Genomic DNA, 16,248 nt, shown 5'->3' with positions numbered 1-16,248 from the left:
CTTCATGATGCATTGTTCTTTTTCTCCTATGTTTTTAGAAGTGTTTCACTTCATTTGTTGTATTTTTGTTGGAGGTTGTTATTATAACCATGCACATACAAAGTGTGTTTTTTTTTATCACATCTAATACCTTCCGTCCGATATAAGTAAAATATAGGGATTTATTAGGGCTTGTGAGCAAAAAACGTCTGGATGTGAGTGACAGGGAACATTCAGTGACGCACTCTAACATTTGCTGAAATTAATGTATTTTTCTGAGTTGGAGCCAAAAATCAAGTTTAGTCCATAATTAATCCATCAATGTTTAAGCAATTGGAAGACATCCTCATACCCACTGTATTGTTACTCGGAACTTTAATATTATATGGATTCTGTGATGACCGGAAATCAGACAATTAGACTTCAAAATTGAGTGTAAAAAAAAAGGATCATAAAATCGTTACGCAATCAGAACACAATCTGGGATAGAATACGGTTATGTTTCACTTGACTTACGAATCACCCGAGATGCACTTTAATTACTAAGTAGCTCCAGCATGGTTTTATTCCAAAGAAAGTGTTGCTCCTGTCTATAACATGGGTTTTATTTTGGAAAACCGTTATCCGGAAGTCGTGGGGTTTTTCCCCCCAACACTACAATTGGCTGCGCGTGGCGGTCAGTAGTAACAAGAAACCGGGGAGAGAGAACCGCCGTGAACAGGTGGGGGAAGCTTACAACATACTTTTGTTTTTGGTTTATTAATATTGGACACAAAAGTAGTCGGTATACTGCGTGCTGAGCAAACGTGTGCAGGTATCGCGTGAACAAGTAATTGTGTCGACTTGAGTGGTGCTGAGAGCCGCGTGTGTTGGTTTGATGTCTTGTTAGCGCAAAAAACACGCTTTTCCTAATTGTGTTGTCCTACGCAACTTATAAGTTCACACATCAAGTGTCCTGTTCTCAAAAACTATACCATTGATATGGTTTCTAGTCTTTCATTCTCATTCATCCATTACACACTCCAGTCTCTAGGCTGCACGGTCGTTATAGTTGAGGGGTGAGTGGCTTTATTGAAAATGGCTCTTGGCAAGTTGTTGCAATTGTTTCCGTCGGAGGTTCATTGTCGTTTACGTGACGTTACTTTACGTTACTATAACGGTCGGTCAGAGTGGTTGTGCAGAGCAGCTGACAGGCAGGTGGATACATAGGTCTCCCGGGATGTAGTCATGGCTGTATGGAGCACACTTGCAGGTTTTGAGGTGAAAGGTGACTCGCCTCTGATTGGCTGACGTCCATGAACCCACCCTACTTTCATTGGGCGGACATCCCCTCGACTATAGCCCCACCCACCCCTCTCTCTGGGGGGCGCTTGTTAAACCACACCACGCCACTCCAGAGCCTCGGTAAGCCCAGGTTGAACATTTAATTGGATCACATGCTTGCAAAAAAAAAAGAAACCATGCACCCAATGGTGAAACATGCATGGGCAACATAGACGAAAGATAGATGGTTACAATACATTTTTGACTATAATCCTGATTAGGGTCGACCGATATGGCTTTTTCTGGGCCGATACCGATTATTACTCATCCAAGCGGTGACCGATATTTGAATGCAGAAAAAAAGAGATGTCAAAAGGCGTCAACATTTTGAATACTACAGACTCTTAACAGACGACTTTGCTGAAAAGGCCTTAAAGCATACGTTTAATTCACAGAACCTTTCAGCATGACCTTAACAAAGAGCGTGAAGGGAGCTATCCGCAGCTTTATTATGAAGTTGAACAACAAAGTTCAGAGAGAAGTGACTGCGGCTGCATCAGCGCCAAAGTACAACATTTTAAAATGAAATGATCTTATCGGCTTAGAAAATGGCCGATACCAATAATCATATAAACGGAATCGGTCGACCCCTAATCCTAATACATGTGTTCCTACAAAACGTTGATGTCCGATGCCATAGAAGCTCACTTGACTTGACTTCCTTCACTTTCAGTTTGGAGCAGGTCAAGCGGTGGGCTGCTTAGTCGGGCCACTTGGGTGATTCTTGACATATCCTACAGTACATGAGTTGGACCTGATTTGTTAATATCCAAAGTTCTGTACTGAATATGGTACTTGAATATGCGTATTCTCATGAAGTTTGACTGGTGTTAGAAGCCTTCTCTTAGTATTCAGTAATGTTAATAACATAAATTCGAAATGTACTTTTACAAGTATCAGTAACTGAGGGAGCACTTTATTAGGAAGTCGGAAGACCAGAATGATCCTGCCTAGTTCCTCCCTTTGCTGTTAGCGCAACTTCAGTTCTTTGTGGCATTGACTCCACTAGTTGTTAGAAGATTTCCTCAGAGAGTCTGCTCGACATGATCGGCTGCACATTCATGCTGTTCTATCGCACCCAAAAGGTTTGTCTATTGTATTCGCATCTGGTGACTGCGGACCACACTGAAGTTCACTGTCACTAAAGGAGACATGAGACTTATATTCAGGTTCATAATTTCTATTTGGGTTATGACTTGAAAAGGTTTACATGCTCTAATGTGCAGTAAACACATCCGTTTCCTCACACTGTCCATTCCTGCAGCGCCTCTTTCCAGCCTCATTCTGAAACACTGGGTTTTAGCTCCTTTTCTCTTTAAGGCCCCTCCGTCCCAATGAAGCCCAGCCTACTCTGATTGGCCAGTTGGCCCACCAAACAGTTCCAGCGCAAGGAAGGTGTCAGCCTCAGCTCTCGCTTTTGTGATACATACTTGAGTTAAAGTACTTGGTTTCTTTGCACCATTATGTAGTAGCCTCTTTTGTTTTTGGATGACAAAAAAGTTCAAACCCCTTCACTGGCATGATCATATTCAGATACAGTACAGCCATGCCAAATCCCTGAATGAATATTACCTTAGAAGAAACTTTACCTTGGTAACGTATTAACTGAAATAATAAAGGTATGAACACTTGATTTTTACAGAACACCTTTACAAAACTGGGCCTAAAATATTCAGTAATTTTATTATTTTTCGATTGTGCTTTAGTTGTGCATATTACCAAACAAATTGTCAATTGATTAAACTACAGCAACATTTTTGAGATACAGTCCCGGTACAGTCAACCGAGGCTCTAAAAGTTCCCTTGAGGCAGTTTTCACTGTTGCATAAGATAACAACAGAGAATTGAATCAAAATTGTTCCCTTTGTATCTCATTCACTCACTCACTGCTGATTGCGTTACGGTAATCTGTCAGTGACTGATTGAGCTGAGATATGAGTATGATTCTACATGGTACGTGTCATACATTTACATTCACAGCTGGTTCGACACACGTGCCGGGCAGCCTCTTCAGTAAGCCTCAACAAAATCTTGACACTGTTTTAGGGCTGCAACTTACGGTTATTTTCATTATCGATTAATCTGCCAATTATTTTCTTAGTTGTTTGGTTCATAAAATGACATAAACTGGGCGAAAATGTCAGTCGTCTTTCCCATGACCCCAAGATGATGTTTTGTTTTGTCCACACAAAACATATTCAGTTTACTGAGCAAAGAAACCAGAAAATATTCACATTTAAGAAGTTGAAATCAGAGAATTTAGCCTTTCTTTTCTCATAAAAACTACCTGAACCGATTAATCGAGTATCAAAATAGCAGATGACAAATTTAGCAGTTGATTTACCTATCGATTAACTGTTGCAGCTCTGCAGTGTTTGATTGTACACACCAATGTATTCAGAGCTGAAACAATTAGCTGAATCAAAGATTAGTCAATAGACAAAAAAAACAAACATTTTTGATTATTGGTTATTCAAACTATCTGTCAAACAGAACACCACACAACTAAACAGCGTCTTTTATTTAGTCTTATATGACAATAAACTGAATGTCTTAAGGTTCTGCACTGTCGGTCAGGCAAAGCAAGCAATGTGGAGCGCTACCGTACCATATATGCCATTTTAATGAGCTGTTGGGATGTTATTTTATTGTAAACACTTGCCCCAGCCTGAAAGATATTCTAGCATATGCCACATGTCAGTGAGTAAACAGCACAGCGGCTCTACTCTACACTTTTTCCCCCTGATCAGCTTTTATCTGACTCCATCTCATCATCTCAGCTGACCACACGCAGGGTCACGACTCACGGGTCACTGGGGGAAAGGTGAGCGGACTGAGCTGCTGCTGCTGCTGCTGTAACCCGTTTGCTTTTTCAAGGCGCTCGGTCAGGGAAGCTGTGTTTCTCATGGAGCCAACCACCAACCTCCACATTGATCTTGTCTATGGATAAGGCGATTGATTGTTTACATCAAGTCTTTGGGTCAGCCGGGCCGCCCCCGGAGCCGGTCCGACCTTAGATTGGTCGATTAGCAGAGGTTACTACATCACCTTGGAAGAGAATCAGTGGGAGTGTTTCGTGCCGGTCATATATCAGCGCATCATCCCGGTGTGTGGAGGTTTGCTGCAGCTGCAGTGAGCACAGCGCCACTCGCATTGGACGCTCAGCTGCGAGAGGAGCACCTTTCGTCTCACCTGGCTGCTGTCCGTTTCCCGGTGAGTGGTGGGGGAATTCACATGGCACATGGGTGGTGCTTAACAGGGAGTGGAGATTCTGTCATCCCTCCGTGTAGTGTGTTGAAAACTCTGGAAAGTCTTTGATATTGATAAATTGAAATTGATAAATTGTGCTTTTACACAGTGGACATGTTGTTACAGTGAAGGTGTCAATATCAGAATAAGGAGTCAAGTATAATCAGCCGGTGATTCTTAGATAGTGATTCTTAATTTAAAAAGGTCTGATCAGTGATTTTTAAGTTAGAAGTTATTCCCCCTCTTTAACTCACTACCAGTTAACAACATGTACCACCCAACAACCCCCCCCCACACAATATTATCTCTAACTTTGAATCTTGGCCTAAGGTCGTCGTCTCAGACTCTGTTTTTAATCTGTTTATTCTTAACCCCCCCTCTAATCAGTCACCGTGTGTGTGTGTGTGTGTGTGTGTGTGTGTGTGTGTGTGTGTGTGTGTGTGTGTGTGTGTGTGTGTGTGTGTGTGTGTGTGTGTGTGTGTGTGTGTGTGTGTGTGTGTGTGTGTGTGTGTGTGTGTGTGTGTGTTACAACCTTCGCCCCAGCTGTGAAAGGCGCACACGCCATGGGAACCTTACACTTTACACCTGCTAGAGTGTAAGGTCCACGCTCAGCCATCCACGCTCTCTAGATTTTTCATCTTGAGCCTTTTAATTTGCTTTTGCTTTGGTTTTACAACCAAATACTCGCCCGAAACTGATCAGCCTCATCTGTACGACGGGTTTAGTGATGATTTGCAGCTCGGCGAGCTGTAGGCTACATTAAACTCAATAAACTCTGGTGAATATTTCCCCGCTAAACAGAAGCATGTGTATAGATGCAGCTTTGCAGAGCCATTAGCATGTCTGGAGAGTCTTGGTGTTGTTGTGGAACCAATGTCTGCCCCGTCCCCTCTCCCCCTCTCTCTCTCTTTAGGCCCTCTGCTGGCTTGCATCCGTCCTCACACTCCTCCACCTCAGGGCAGTTATCTGTTGCTCCACCTCTCCTCAGGGGCTGGCAGAGAGTGCTCGCTGATATCAAAATCACCCTGCAACCACTGTTCCAGCCTGGAATTCCTCTGACAAAAACACACACAAACACACACACAAATCCTATACTCCACTCAACCACACAAACAGCCCCCCCCCCCTCCAGCAGCAGCAGCAGCAGCAGCATCATGCTGAGCCCGGACACCTTTCAGAGGCTGAGGTTGCCAGATATGGACGACGTTGGTCAGTACATCCGGAGTGTCCCCACCCCAGTGTTTGTTGGCGTGGGGGCTGTTGCCGCCGCGACGGCTTACTACCTGGCAACGCGACCCGCGACCCTCCCGTCAGTCTGCGACCTCCACATGCAGTCAGTTGAGGTTCCGGTGAGTGTTTTAAGTGCAGGTACCTGTCAGGGTCAGGTATCAGAGACTGACGCTGGTTTAGATGTGCTTAAGTTATAATATGTAGTTGGTCCATAAAATTGCATAAAAAAGTGGAAAATGTTGATCGTGTTTCCCAAAACTGCAAGATGAGATTTTGTTTTGTCCACACACCAAAGTTATTCAGTTTGCTGTCATAGAGGAGAAACCAGAACATATTCACATTTAAGAAGCGGAAAGCAGAGAATTTTGACTCTTTTCCAGTAAAACTACTTGAACCGATTAATCGATGATCAAAATAGTTGTTGATTAATTTAATAGTCGATTACTAATCAATTAACTGTTGCAGCTCTAATGCACCGATCTGTGCATGACTAATGATACATAACTGAGCTGTTGCTGATTAAATGCAATTGAATTTAGAGTTTATGAAGATTGATTGGGTTATAACCAGTATTTTCTGCAGGCTGGTTGATGATTATGCATTTTCTGCAGTAATTCATGATTCCAACATCACAATTTTTTTCATAGGACAGTAGCCTGCATTTTTTCTGTTACAGCAGGTTTTCAATTTGCTCTACATCTCACATAATTGCAATTTTTAAAAATATTTTTAAAGTCACGCGATAAGGTCAAAGCAATCGTCATACTGCAACTTCATTTAATTGTAGCACAGTCAAGAGACTCAATGTGACGTTTGCAATTGTTGCAGGATCAATAACATAATTTCACGCATGTTTCTCTTATCAGGGCAAAGACTTTGAGCGCAGATCAGTTCTTCAGAACGGAAACGGCCACTTGACGCACGTATACGACGACGGAAGGACGCTGTACGAGTTCTTCCTCAGAGGAGTCAGAATCTCCAGTAAGTCACAAATAGTCACTCCTCTGCCTGTCGGCTTTGCTGCTGATCAGAAACAAACCAAGGGGTTTAAACTGTATGTGCCTTTACGCTCAGCATGATATCCCTCTGCTTAGTTTGCTTGTTTGTTTACTTTATAGTTTATTTCTTAACTTTTAATTTCCTGGAGGCTGATTCTTTTTGCTGAAAGTAGTAGACAACACATCTGTTGCTCTGTCGCGTTAGCCTGGACACTAGACCTTTTGAGTAGGCAGCCGTCACTGGTCACATCACAGCATCGCACCTCTAACCATAAACATTGTAGTTTTACGGCTGCAGCCAACCATGTGTTTTTCCAAAATGCATGTGTTTTTTAAGCAGAATATACGCCATGGGACGGTGCAGTGTGTGGGTTACTACAGCACGTGTGATGTGTATTAAGATAAAAAAACAGTGCTGTTTACTTAGATTTCTCTCTCTGGTTTTTCTTTTTCTTCTTCTTCTCTTCTGCCTACTGCCATCTGTGTCTCTCCTTTTCCATTCTCCAGACAATGGTCCCTGTCTGGGCTCCAGGAAACCCAAACAGCCGTATGAATGGATGTCCTACAGAGAGGTAACCCTCGACAACAGCAGCTCACCTTGTAAAAAAAAAATACGGGCTCCAGCTGGACGGCAGTACGGTGGACAGGTGGAGGGAATACGACCTCTGTGGGCTGCATAAATATTTGATGAAGTGTGTTTCCTCTTGGGTGGAAATATTAATTAAAGGGGCGCTTCGGCCATTTTTACACATCAAGTGCAGTTATGTCGTCCGGGGGACTGCTCCTGGAGAATGTGCCAAGTTTTCAACTTATGCTTTTAACACAACAAATTCATACCATAAGGCCTGCGTCACAAACAAAGGGTCCGAGGTCTAGCAAAAAATGTAAGACCCCAACTTAATGTAAGAGCAATACTTACATATCGCGTGTTTACATTAAACAAATCCTGTTATCATGTATTGACCGGTAGCAAAATATTGATTCAGCTTGGTGAAATATTGTGCGCGCGTACGTGTTTTTGTGTGTGTTAGGTAATGGAGCGAACAGAGAATCTTGGTTCAGCATTTCTTCACAAAGGACACTCCAAGACCACCGACCCCCACATTGGCATCTTCTCTCAGAACAGACCTGAGGTGCGGACACAAATATCAGTGTTGATGGGGTTTTTTTTGGCTAAATTATTTAATTTATCTATTTATCATCATATCAATGTTACATCTGTTACTTTTAATGTTTTAATGTGTCATTGTGCGTGTGTGTTAGTGGACCATCTCTGAGCTGGCATGTTACACCTACTCTCTGGTGTCAGTCCCTCTGTATGACACACTGGGAACAGAAGCCATCTCCTACATCTTAGACAAAGGTAAAGCGCAGGAACATGAACACTTCAGTGTCCTTATATGTCCGTGTCTGTGTTAGTGAAGTCCTGCCCGTCACCCGATCGCTCGATATTGTTTTGGTTTTTTTCCGGCAGCTTGCATTTCCACAATAGTGTGCGACGTGGCAGATAAAGTCAACCTGGTCCTGGACTGTACCAAGGACAGGAAACACAACGTGAGAACCATCGTGCTCATGGAGACGCCGAGTGCCGAGCTGGTCACCAGGGGCCGGCAGGCTGGAATCCACATCCTCAGCCTGCAGGAGATGGAGGTCAGCAGGCAACTTTCGACACCACTCTTTCTTTAATTCCTCATTCACTTTTTCACCGTTTTCATATTCAGATTCATTGTTTCGTTCCTGTTTTTATTATGGAAATATCATGGTAATTTTATAAAAAAAAGAATTTGGATAAAAACACATTTGTTTTTCTGCTTTGTTGTCTTTTTTCTATTTTTTCGTTATTTAAAATCGTATGTTTTCTTGCTTGTTTTCTTGCCCTCATCTTCTTTGTCGTTTTATTCCATCCTTATTGACTGTAATAATGAGTACTTCTTGTTATGCAGGCTATTGGGAAGGCCAACCATCACCAACCAGTGGTAAGTACTGCACACAGTGACCTCTTTTTTTCTTTAAAACACTTTTTTTATTATTGAATTTTAGACAGCAAGAAGCATACAAAAACAGACGTAGTACGTAGACGTACGTTCACAATCTTATTTTGCAGAGGTTAGCATATTAGTTACAGTCGTTGATTGATCTCTTAGCTGTCAATGTTTAAAAGACGGTTAGGTCGTTTGTGTTATTTTTGGCACTGTTTGACCACTGACACCTCCTCATTCCTCCAGCCTCCACAGCCTGAGGACATGGCCGTCATCTGCTTCACCAGCGGAACAACAGGTGTGACACCACGTGGTGAATTGTTTCACCGTCGTTTTATTTACGCCAATATCCAAAATGTATCGTATGAATATGCTTTCCTTCTAAAGGTGTGTGTGTGTGTGTGTGTGTGTGTGTGTGTGTGTGTGTGTGTGTGTGTGTGTGTGTGTGTGTGTGTGTGTGTGTGTGTGTGTGTGTGTGTGTGTGTGTGTGTGTGTGTGTGTGTGTGTGTGTGTGTGTGTGTGTGTGTGTGTGTGTGTGTGTGTGTGTGTTTTTTCACTTCCAGGAGATCCAAAGGGAGCTATGTTGACACATGGGAATATTGTGTCCAACTGCTCAGCCTTCATCAAACTCACAGAGGTGAGGGGGGCCGACGTAAACTTGTGAAAACTGTGTTTGTACACAGTTAAAGTCACAGTGGGACAACAGTTAAGATCCTCTGCAACCTTTTTAGAACTATTGAATTCAGAAGATATCTTAATCATTAGTCTGACGCCTTGCATCGACACATCCAGAGGTACCACCGCCCTGTTTGAAGACAGGCGAGGGCCCTTGATGAACTCTATGCTCTTCTCTGCAGTCGTACAATCGGACCACCTCGGACGATGTCATGCTGTCTTTTCTGCCTCTGGCCCACATGTTTGAGAGAGTGGTGGAGGTACAAGCAGCGACACTGACTTTTTTCTCTCTCCGTCTGTCTGAATCGTGTGTGTCCCTGTCCACGTGTGTGTGTGTGTGTGTGAATGTGTTTTTAGCGTCACTGTTTGTTTAGCGACAGTGATGTCCATATATCCTTCCTGCCCTTGGCTCACATGTTTGAGAGAGTGACACAGGTATGTTTCTCCTAGTTCCATTTGTCGCCCCTTTGTTTGAGATAAGTCTGCATTGACACAACCTCTCTTTAATCACGCACTCTCAACTTTCCCCTGTGCCGCCAGGGAGTGATGATTGTACACGGAGCCAGCATTGGCTTTTTCCAGGGAGATATTCGTCGGCTGACGGATGACCTGAACACTCTGAGGCCAACGGTGTTTCCCGTGGTGCCCAGACTCCTAAACAGAATGTATGATAAGGTAGGTGGGCACAACCACGTCGTGAGCAGGAGTGTTGGGTCGGAATGAAGGCAGTGCACCTGCTGCTGAATCTCCGATGCTCCTCATATTGACATTTTAACCTAGGGATGCCTGATGATGGTGCTGATGCTGTTTCTTCTAACTAAGGTGTGTGTTCTCTGCATGTGTTTGTAGATCTTTGGGCAGGCCAACACCTCTCTGAAGCGCTGGCTGCTGGGGTTTGCCTACAGGAGGAAGGAGGCGGAGCTAATGAAAGGCATCGTGAGGAGAGACAGTATCTGGGATCGACTGATCTTTGGGAAGGTCCAGGTACAAAGAACCGGCTCAATAAAAGCTCCTGCTACAGCACTGGACATGTCCAGGATTGTTTTAGTTTTTTTTAACAAGGGGTGTTGGATACATTGAATTTATAAAGTGCACGTTCACATTTCTAGCTAACGGTAATTTTGTTCTGTCCTGAGAGTAACGTGGCAAGAAGTTTAGTTGTCAATCCAAATCCCTGGTGCGAGACTGTACTGTGAGTGTGATTTGCTGTTCATACCATATAGTTCAACAGTTGTAACAGTTGGCACAGATGACACGCCTCTGCTGGCATCTCTGCATCTGTTTTTTTCCCCTTTTGGAGTATTAATGAAGCGTGCTGCCCTCTGCAGGCCAGCCTCGGAGGGCGCGTCCGTCTCATGTTCACGGGAGCTGCTCCCATCTCCCCCACTGTCCTCACTTTCCTCAGAGCTGCAATAGGCTGTCAGGTAACATACACAAACTCTGTGTTTCACGTGTTGTCCTGTGTCACCTCTCTTGAATTATGTGACGTATCACAACAGGTAATATGTAGAAATTGTGCCATCGGATCTCATTCACCATCCCTCTAAGTTCGTAATAGGTTCTACATCGCATATTCTTCTGTTTGTACCAACAGAGATAATTATCTACGTTCCTTAGTTTTTTTTAAAAGTTTAGAAGTATATGTGTGAAACATCCCACAAGGTGCTCTTTGGCACAGAGGTCCTAATTTTGATGCAAAAAAAAGGAAATATATCACCTAAGCGTTGCGGCACTCTGACAGTCATCAGAATGAGTCACTGATGAAGGCAGCAACATGTAGGTGCTTTTTTAAAAAAGTTTTAATCTTTGCCATGCTTCAGCCACACTACTTAAGGCTTTTAAATTTTTCCACATCAAGAGTGCCTTGGTATATTTCTTTTTGCGGCATCAAAATAATCACAGTGTGTTCTTGTTCTCAGTTCTATGAAGGCTATGGACAAACCGAGTGTACCGCCGGCTGCACGATGAACCTCCCCGGGGACTGGAGTGCAGGTAAGTTTGTTGTTTGTTCTTTTCTTCGTAACCCACGAGACGTATAGCCTTGTCGAGGGGAGGACTTGACTGATGAGTCGGCAGAACGAGGACTAAACTTGACCTCATGTCGCCAGGTCACGTGGGAGCTCCTCTGCCCTGTAACTCAATCAAACTGGTGGACGTCCCTGAGATGAACTATCTGGCCGTAAACGGAGAGGGAGAGGTGAAAGACAAAGACAATGTTTTATTTATTATTCATTTTCATATATACACATATGAAATGTAATTCATAACTGTGTATCTTGTTGGTTTTTAGGTGTGTGTGAAGGGTGCCAACGTGTTCCAGGGCTATCTGAAGGACCCAGCGAAGACCGCCGAGACTATCGACGCAGAGGGCTGGGTTCACACTGGAGACATTGGAAAATGGCTTCCGGTGTGTGTGTGTGTGTTTGTTATGTCAACTTCACTTTGTTCAACTGAGCTCCACACATACACACATATCTACTTCAACCAAAGATCATCACATGTAGCTGTTGACTGCGACGGAGTTTAAGGGCCACATTGAGAAATGACTTTGAGAGACATTTATGAGAATAAAGTCGTAATTTTTAAGAGAATGAAGTAAAAATGTTATGGAATACCAGAGTAAAGTCAAAATATTTTGTGAATAATGTTGTAAATGTGGTCTCTGTTATTTGAGTGAAGAAATGTCAGAAGAGCTGTCCCATGTGTTAAAATGAGGTATGTGGAGAAACTTTGTGAAGCTGTACTTCAGTCTAGGTTTCTCAAATAAGGAGATACTTCATCTTTTGGCACGTCAGCACCACCTTATCATCAGTATCAGGACTTTGACAAGGCTCACGCCTGTGTCCTGGGTTGCTGACTTTATTCTCATAAATTTATGACTTTTTTCTTATGATATTACGACTTTATTCTCAAAGTCTCACTTTCATTTTTTCCCCTCAATGTGGACCAAATACTCCGTCATAGTCGACAGTCCTGTTGACATCTTTTCTTTTATTTTATGTGAGCAGACATTAATTCTGTGAATGTGTTTCCCAGAATGGCACGCTGAGGATTGTGGACAGGAAGAAGCACATCTTTAAGCTGGCACAGGGGGAGTACATCGCTCCTGAAAAGATCGAGACAATCTACCTGAGGAGTGATGCAGTGGCACAGGTCTTTGTGCATGGAGACAGCCTGCAGGTGGGCAGAGGAAATTCTCTCTCTCTCTCTCTCTCTCTCTCTCTCTCTCTCTCTCTCTCTCTCTCTCTCTCTCTCTCTCTCTTCTCTCTCTCTCTCCTCTCTCTCTCTCTCTCTCTCTCTCTCTCTCTCTCTCTCTCTCTCTCTCTCTCTCTCTCTCTCTCTCTCTCTCTCTCTGTGTGTGTGTGAGATTTAATCCCGGTTGAACTGTCACTGAGCAAAATGTTAGGCCCACAAAGTTTCTCCTTGTTCCTTCTGACCCCCGTTCCCTTTAGTGTAACTTCTGAAATCTCTCTGTGGGATAGAACAACCTTCAACCAACACTTTGTTATAAACAAGTTCAGTCATTCTAAAAATCCCCACTGTATGTAACTCGTATGTATTGTGTCTTTCTCCAGGCATGTCTGGTAGCAGTGGTGGTCCCTGACCATGACTTCCTGTCTGGCTGGACTAAGAAGACCCTCAGATTGGAGGGCAGCTACCAGGAGCTATGTGGCAGAGAGGTAATACTTTGCTGAGTTTAGTTCCAGTATTCAGACTGCGTACGTACAGTTTAAGTCTATTCACATACAGCAGTGATTCCTAAAAAGGTTTTTAAACAACACTCCGTCAAAAAAATGTGGCAAAAACAAAGTTTAACCTGGATAATTTTTGGGCTACAACATAATCCGCCGTCATCCAGTAAGAGGGGGCATCAGCCAGTCAAGCTAATGCCAGTGTGCATGCAAGGACCATTCCTTCAACTGAACTCCCAGGATCCTTTTTCACTGTCTTTGGCCCATGAAACAAAACACTTCCACCAGTTCAGCCCCTCGCCTTGTTTAAATGCAGGGAAAGTGCAGTGTATCACATGAATACCACAGGCGGTAACAAGCTGAGTTTTTAAATGTGTCGCAGAGCATGCAGAGATGTCAAAACTGCTTTTGCCAATTCAAGTGCGAACGGTAGTAATGCAAACGTAAACAAAACTACTTTGCTCAAACACTGTCGATTCCAGACTTACTATGTTGTTGTGTGTGAAATACATGATGGTAAAATTACCCACTTGTAAAAATGAATTTTAAATGGCCAAGCTGTGGGGAAACATCAGTCATAAAAGGTTGGGATCTACTGCTATAAAGCAGGGGATAATACATACACTTGTACAGTAAAATTAAATCTAATGTATAACAATTCTGCCACAAGTACTATTGTAGTATGTAGTTTTCAATCAGTTTGTGGTGTTGTATTGTAAAGTTTTTTAAATACATTTTTATTGAGATTTCACAGAGAATGCCACTAAAAAAGTACAGTAAAATAAAAAACCGAACATTACTCAGAAAATTGTCTAGTTCTTGGTGCATGGATTTAGCTCTCCAACCATCAGATCACAACTGTTGTCCATTCGAGGACGGTATAGGTCATATTTAATTGCCATGTCACTCCAGAAGTCTCTTCCATTTTTTTTATCGAACATCCCAATTTTTCGAACGTTACTACTCCAGAGTCCCGTGACTTCATTGTGGAGATAGAAGGGGGGGTCATCTCCAACTCACTTCACCATAATTGCTTTCCTTGCCACCATTAAAAGGGATCAAACCATGTCCTTGTATTGTTTGAGAGCATGAGGAATAACTCCAAGGAGACACACAAGCGGATTTGCTGACACCTGCTTACCTGATGCCGTACTGATGTTCGCGCAAAATTGACTTTCCAAAATATGTGGATCTTATTGCATTTCCCAAAGGCAATGTGGCCCGGTACCGAAATGAGTTTTACATCTGAGACAGTTCGGTGAAATTCCAGGTTTTATACTTACTACAAATAGTGGTATATAAATAAATATAGATTGCCCTTTTCAATTATCGCCCACGTGGTGCGTGTCGAGCGAAACAACTTGTTATATCATTCTCTCGTATCTCTTTTTCACCCCGTCTGCACAGGAAGTCAAAGCAGCCATCTTGGAGGACATGCTGCGGCTGGGGAAGGAAGGAGGCCTCAAGTCTTTTGAGCAGGTACATCATGAATTGGCTAAGATTGGAAATATCTGTATCAGTCTAGCATCCTGACAAACTCTTGGAGGTGAAACCTTAATATTCTCTAACACAACATGGCATCTTGTGTTTTGTCCTCTAGGCGAGGGCCATCCACATCCACTCCGAGCTGTTCTCGATCGAGAACGGCCTGCTCACCCCAACGTTGAAGGCCAAGAGGAACTGTTTGCGGCAGCACTTCAGATCCCAGATAGAGGAGCTGTACGCTGGGATCACGATGTAGGAGGGGAGGGCCGGAGAGCGAGGTGCAAGAGCAGATACAAGAGCTCTAAAAGAGGTTGTTTTAGATGAAGAGAAAAGAAAAGAGAGGAGTATAAGCCACAGCACACAGGGAAGTAAACAAAGAGGTTTTCTCAGGCCAAACGACTCATCGACCTGCTGAGTCCTCAGGGCCAGGAACACTAGAAACGGCAGGAAAAGGATGTTATGTATCTTTTAATGAAACTTGAATCAGAGCATTTTGAACAAAATAAAATAACTTGTAGGACCCATGGCACAGAGCAGAAAACCTCTGAGGGCCAGGGTAGATTTTATATTTAAAAATTAATAAGCTATGCCGAAGCTCTGTGAAGTACACATTTTGTGATAATGCATTGATTATAATCGAATATAATTATTGATTATGATCATTTATGTAATCGTCTCCAATGAGGCATTTTAAAGGGAAACACTTCTGCTCTGTAGCGTCAGATATCTCAGGAATTTTGCCTCATGAACCATGTATCGTACCACACACACACACACACTTGTCTCTCTATAGTTGTGAGGGCACTCATTGACATAACGCAAATGTCCTCACGACGATGGTTTTGAAAGAAAAAAAAAAAAGACAAGTACACACACACACACACACACACACTTTAACTTAAAGGATGAAGAGGGAAGACAGTCCACTGAAATTGGTTCACTGAGGGTCGTAGTGATGACTTCACCCTCTTTAACTTTAACATTTCAGTGATGTAATGTTAAAGTTGTCAGATTTCGTGATTTTGTTATACTATGCTTGTTCAGTTGTAAAAGTTGAAATCCATAATGGATAACAAGATTGTTTCTGTTGGATCCTTAAATCTTTTCATGAATAAGCTCGGGTACTTTTCAGACCCTGGGAGTGAGCCATATTCAAAACACGGGGAAGTCAGGTACAAAAGCAACTCAGGACAAGAAAAATGTATTTATTTATGTTGGCAACTGGAACAGAGGAGATTCATGGAGACATAGGAGTGCCGTAAACAAGAAGTATTGTGTAAAAGAATAGGAAAATAAATGTGGAAATATGAGGTATATCGGGAAAAAAAGATTAAATAAATATGTGGAACATTTTAAGAGAAATAAAAGAATAAATACATTTTTAAAATATATGACAAATAATAAAAGAAATTAATAATTTCACACTTATTTCTGCATATATTTTGACGAATAGAGTTTTTCAATGCAGTTTTTATTTATTTTTATACCTGTGTCTTTGTTATATGGAGTATAAGAAAAACACAAATATTTTGTTATATTTCATATTTCCACACTTACTTTTAATTTATTCCCCTTTATATTTCCAAATGTAATTTAATATTCCTTTACATAATTTTTTTCTTTGAATGGCTCTCCTCT

The 16,248-nt window shown here is 42.5% G+C and overlaps 1 protein-coding gene across 5 annotated transcripts; it reads left to right on the top strand.

Annotated features, from left to right (window-relative positions):
• The first annotated feature begins 240 nt into the window (after positions 1-240).
• On the top strand, positions 241-15,502 carry LOC118319213 (long-chain-fatty-acid--CoA ligase 1-like). 5 transcript variants are annotated; one of them, XM_035649415.2, is made up of 22 exons: positions 618-700; positions 4,180-4,515; positions 5,465-5,900; positions 6,648-6,762; positions 7,287-7,351; positions 7,811-7,912; positions 8,043-8,142; positions 8,254-8,429; positions 8,723-8,755; positions 9,005-9,056; positions 9,322-9,395; positions 9,791-9,868; positions 9,974-10,108; positions 10,283-10,417; positions 10,762-10,857; positions 11,353-11,425; positions 11,542-11,630; positions 11,724-11,840; positions 12,470-12,613; positions 13,009-13,113; positions 14,533-14,604; positions 14,726-15,502. In XM_035649415.2, the coding sequence occupies exons 3-22, from the start codon at positions 5,706-5,708 to the stop codon at positions 14,864-14,866; spliced, it is 2,097 nt and encodes a 698-aa protein (XP_035505308.1). In that variant the 5' UTR covers positions 618-700; positions 4,180-4,515; positions 5,465-5,705; the 3' UTR covers positions 14,867-15,502. The 5 variants fall into 5 exon arrangements, with proteins under 5 accessions (XP_035505309.1, XP_035505308.1, XP_047190203.1 ...); XM_035649416.2 differs by lacking the exon at positions 4,180-4,515 and having other exon boundaries at positions 241-700; XM_047334247.1 differs by lacking the exon at positions 618-700 and having other exon boundaries at positions 709-4,515.
• The last annotated feature ends 746 nt before the right edge of the window (positions 15,503-16,248 follow it).

Source organism: Scophthalmus maximus, chromosome 9, assembly GCF_022379125.1.
Source record: "Scophthalmus maximus strain ysfricsl-2021 chromosome 9, ASM2237912v1, whole genome shotgun sequence".
NCBI classification, from domain to species: domain Eukaryota; kingdom Metazoa; phylum Chordata; class Actinopteri; order Pleuronectiformes; family Scophthalmidae; genus Scophthalmus; species Scophthalmus maximus.
This window is presented reverse-complemented; position numbering and strand designations above follow the sequence as displayed.

Coding starts and splice junctions, on each gene's coding strand:
- LOC118319213 (XM_035649414.2), top strand. CDS start 5,367: ATGCAGCTTTGCAGAGCCATTAGCATGTCTGGAGAGTCTTGGTGTTGT. Junction 11,426..11,541: donor CCCCGGGGACTGGAGTGCAG/GTAAGTTTGTTG, acceptor TCATGTCGCCAG/GTCACGTGGGAGCTCCTCTG. Junction 12,614..13,008: donor TGCATGGAGACAGCCTGCAG/GTGGGCAGAGGA, acceptor GTCTTTCTCCAG/GCATGTCTGGTAGCAGTGGT.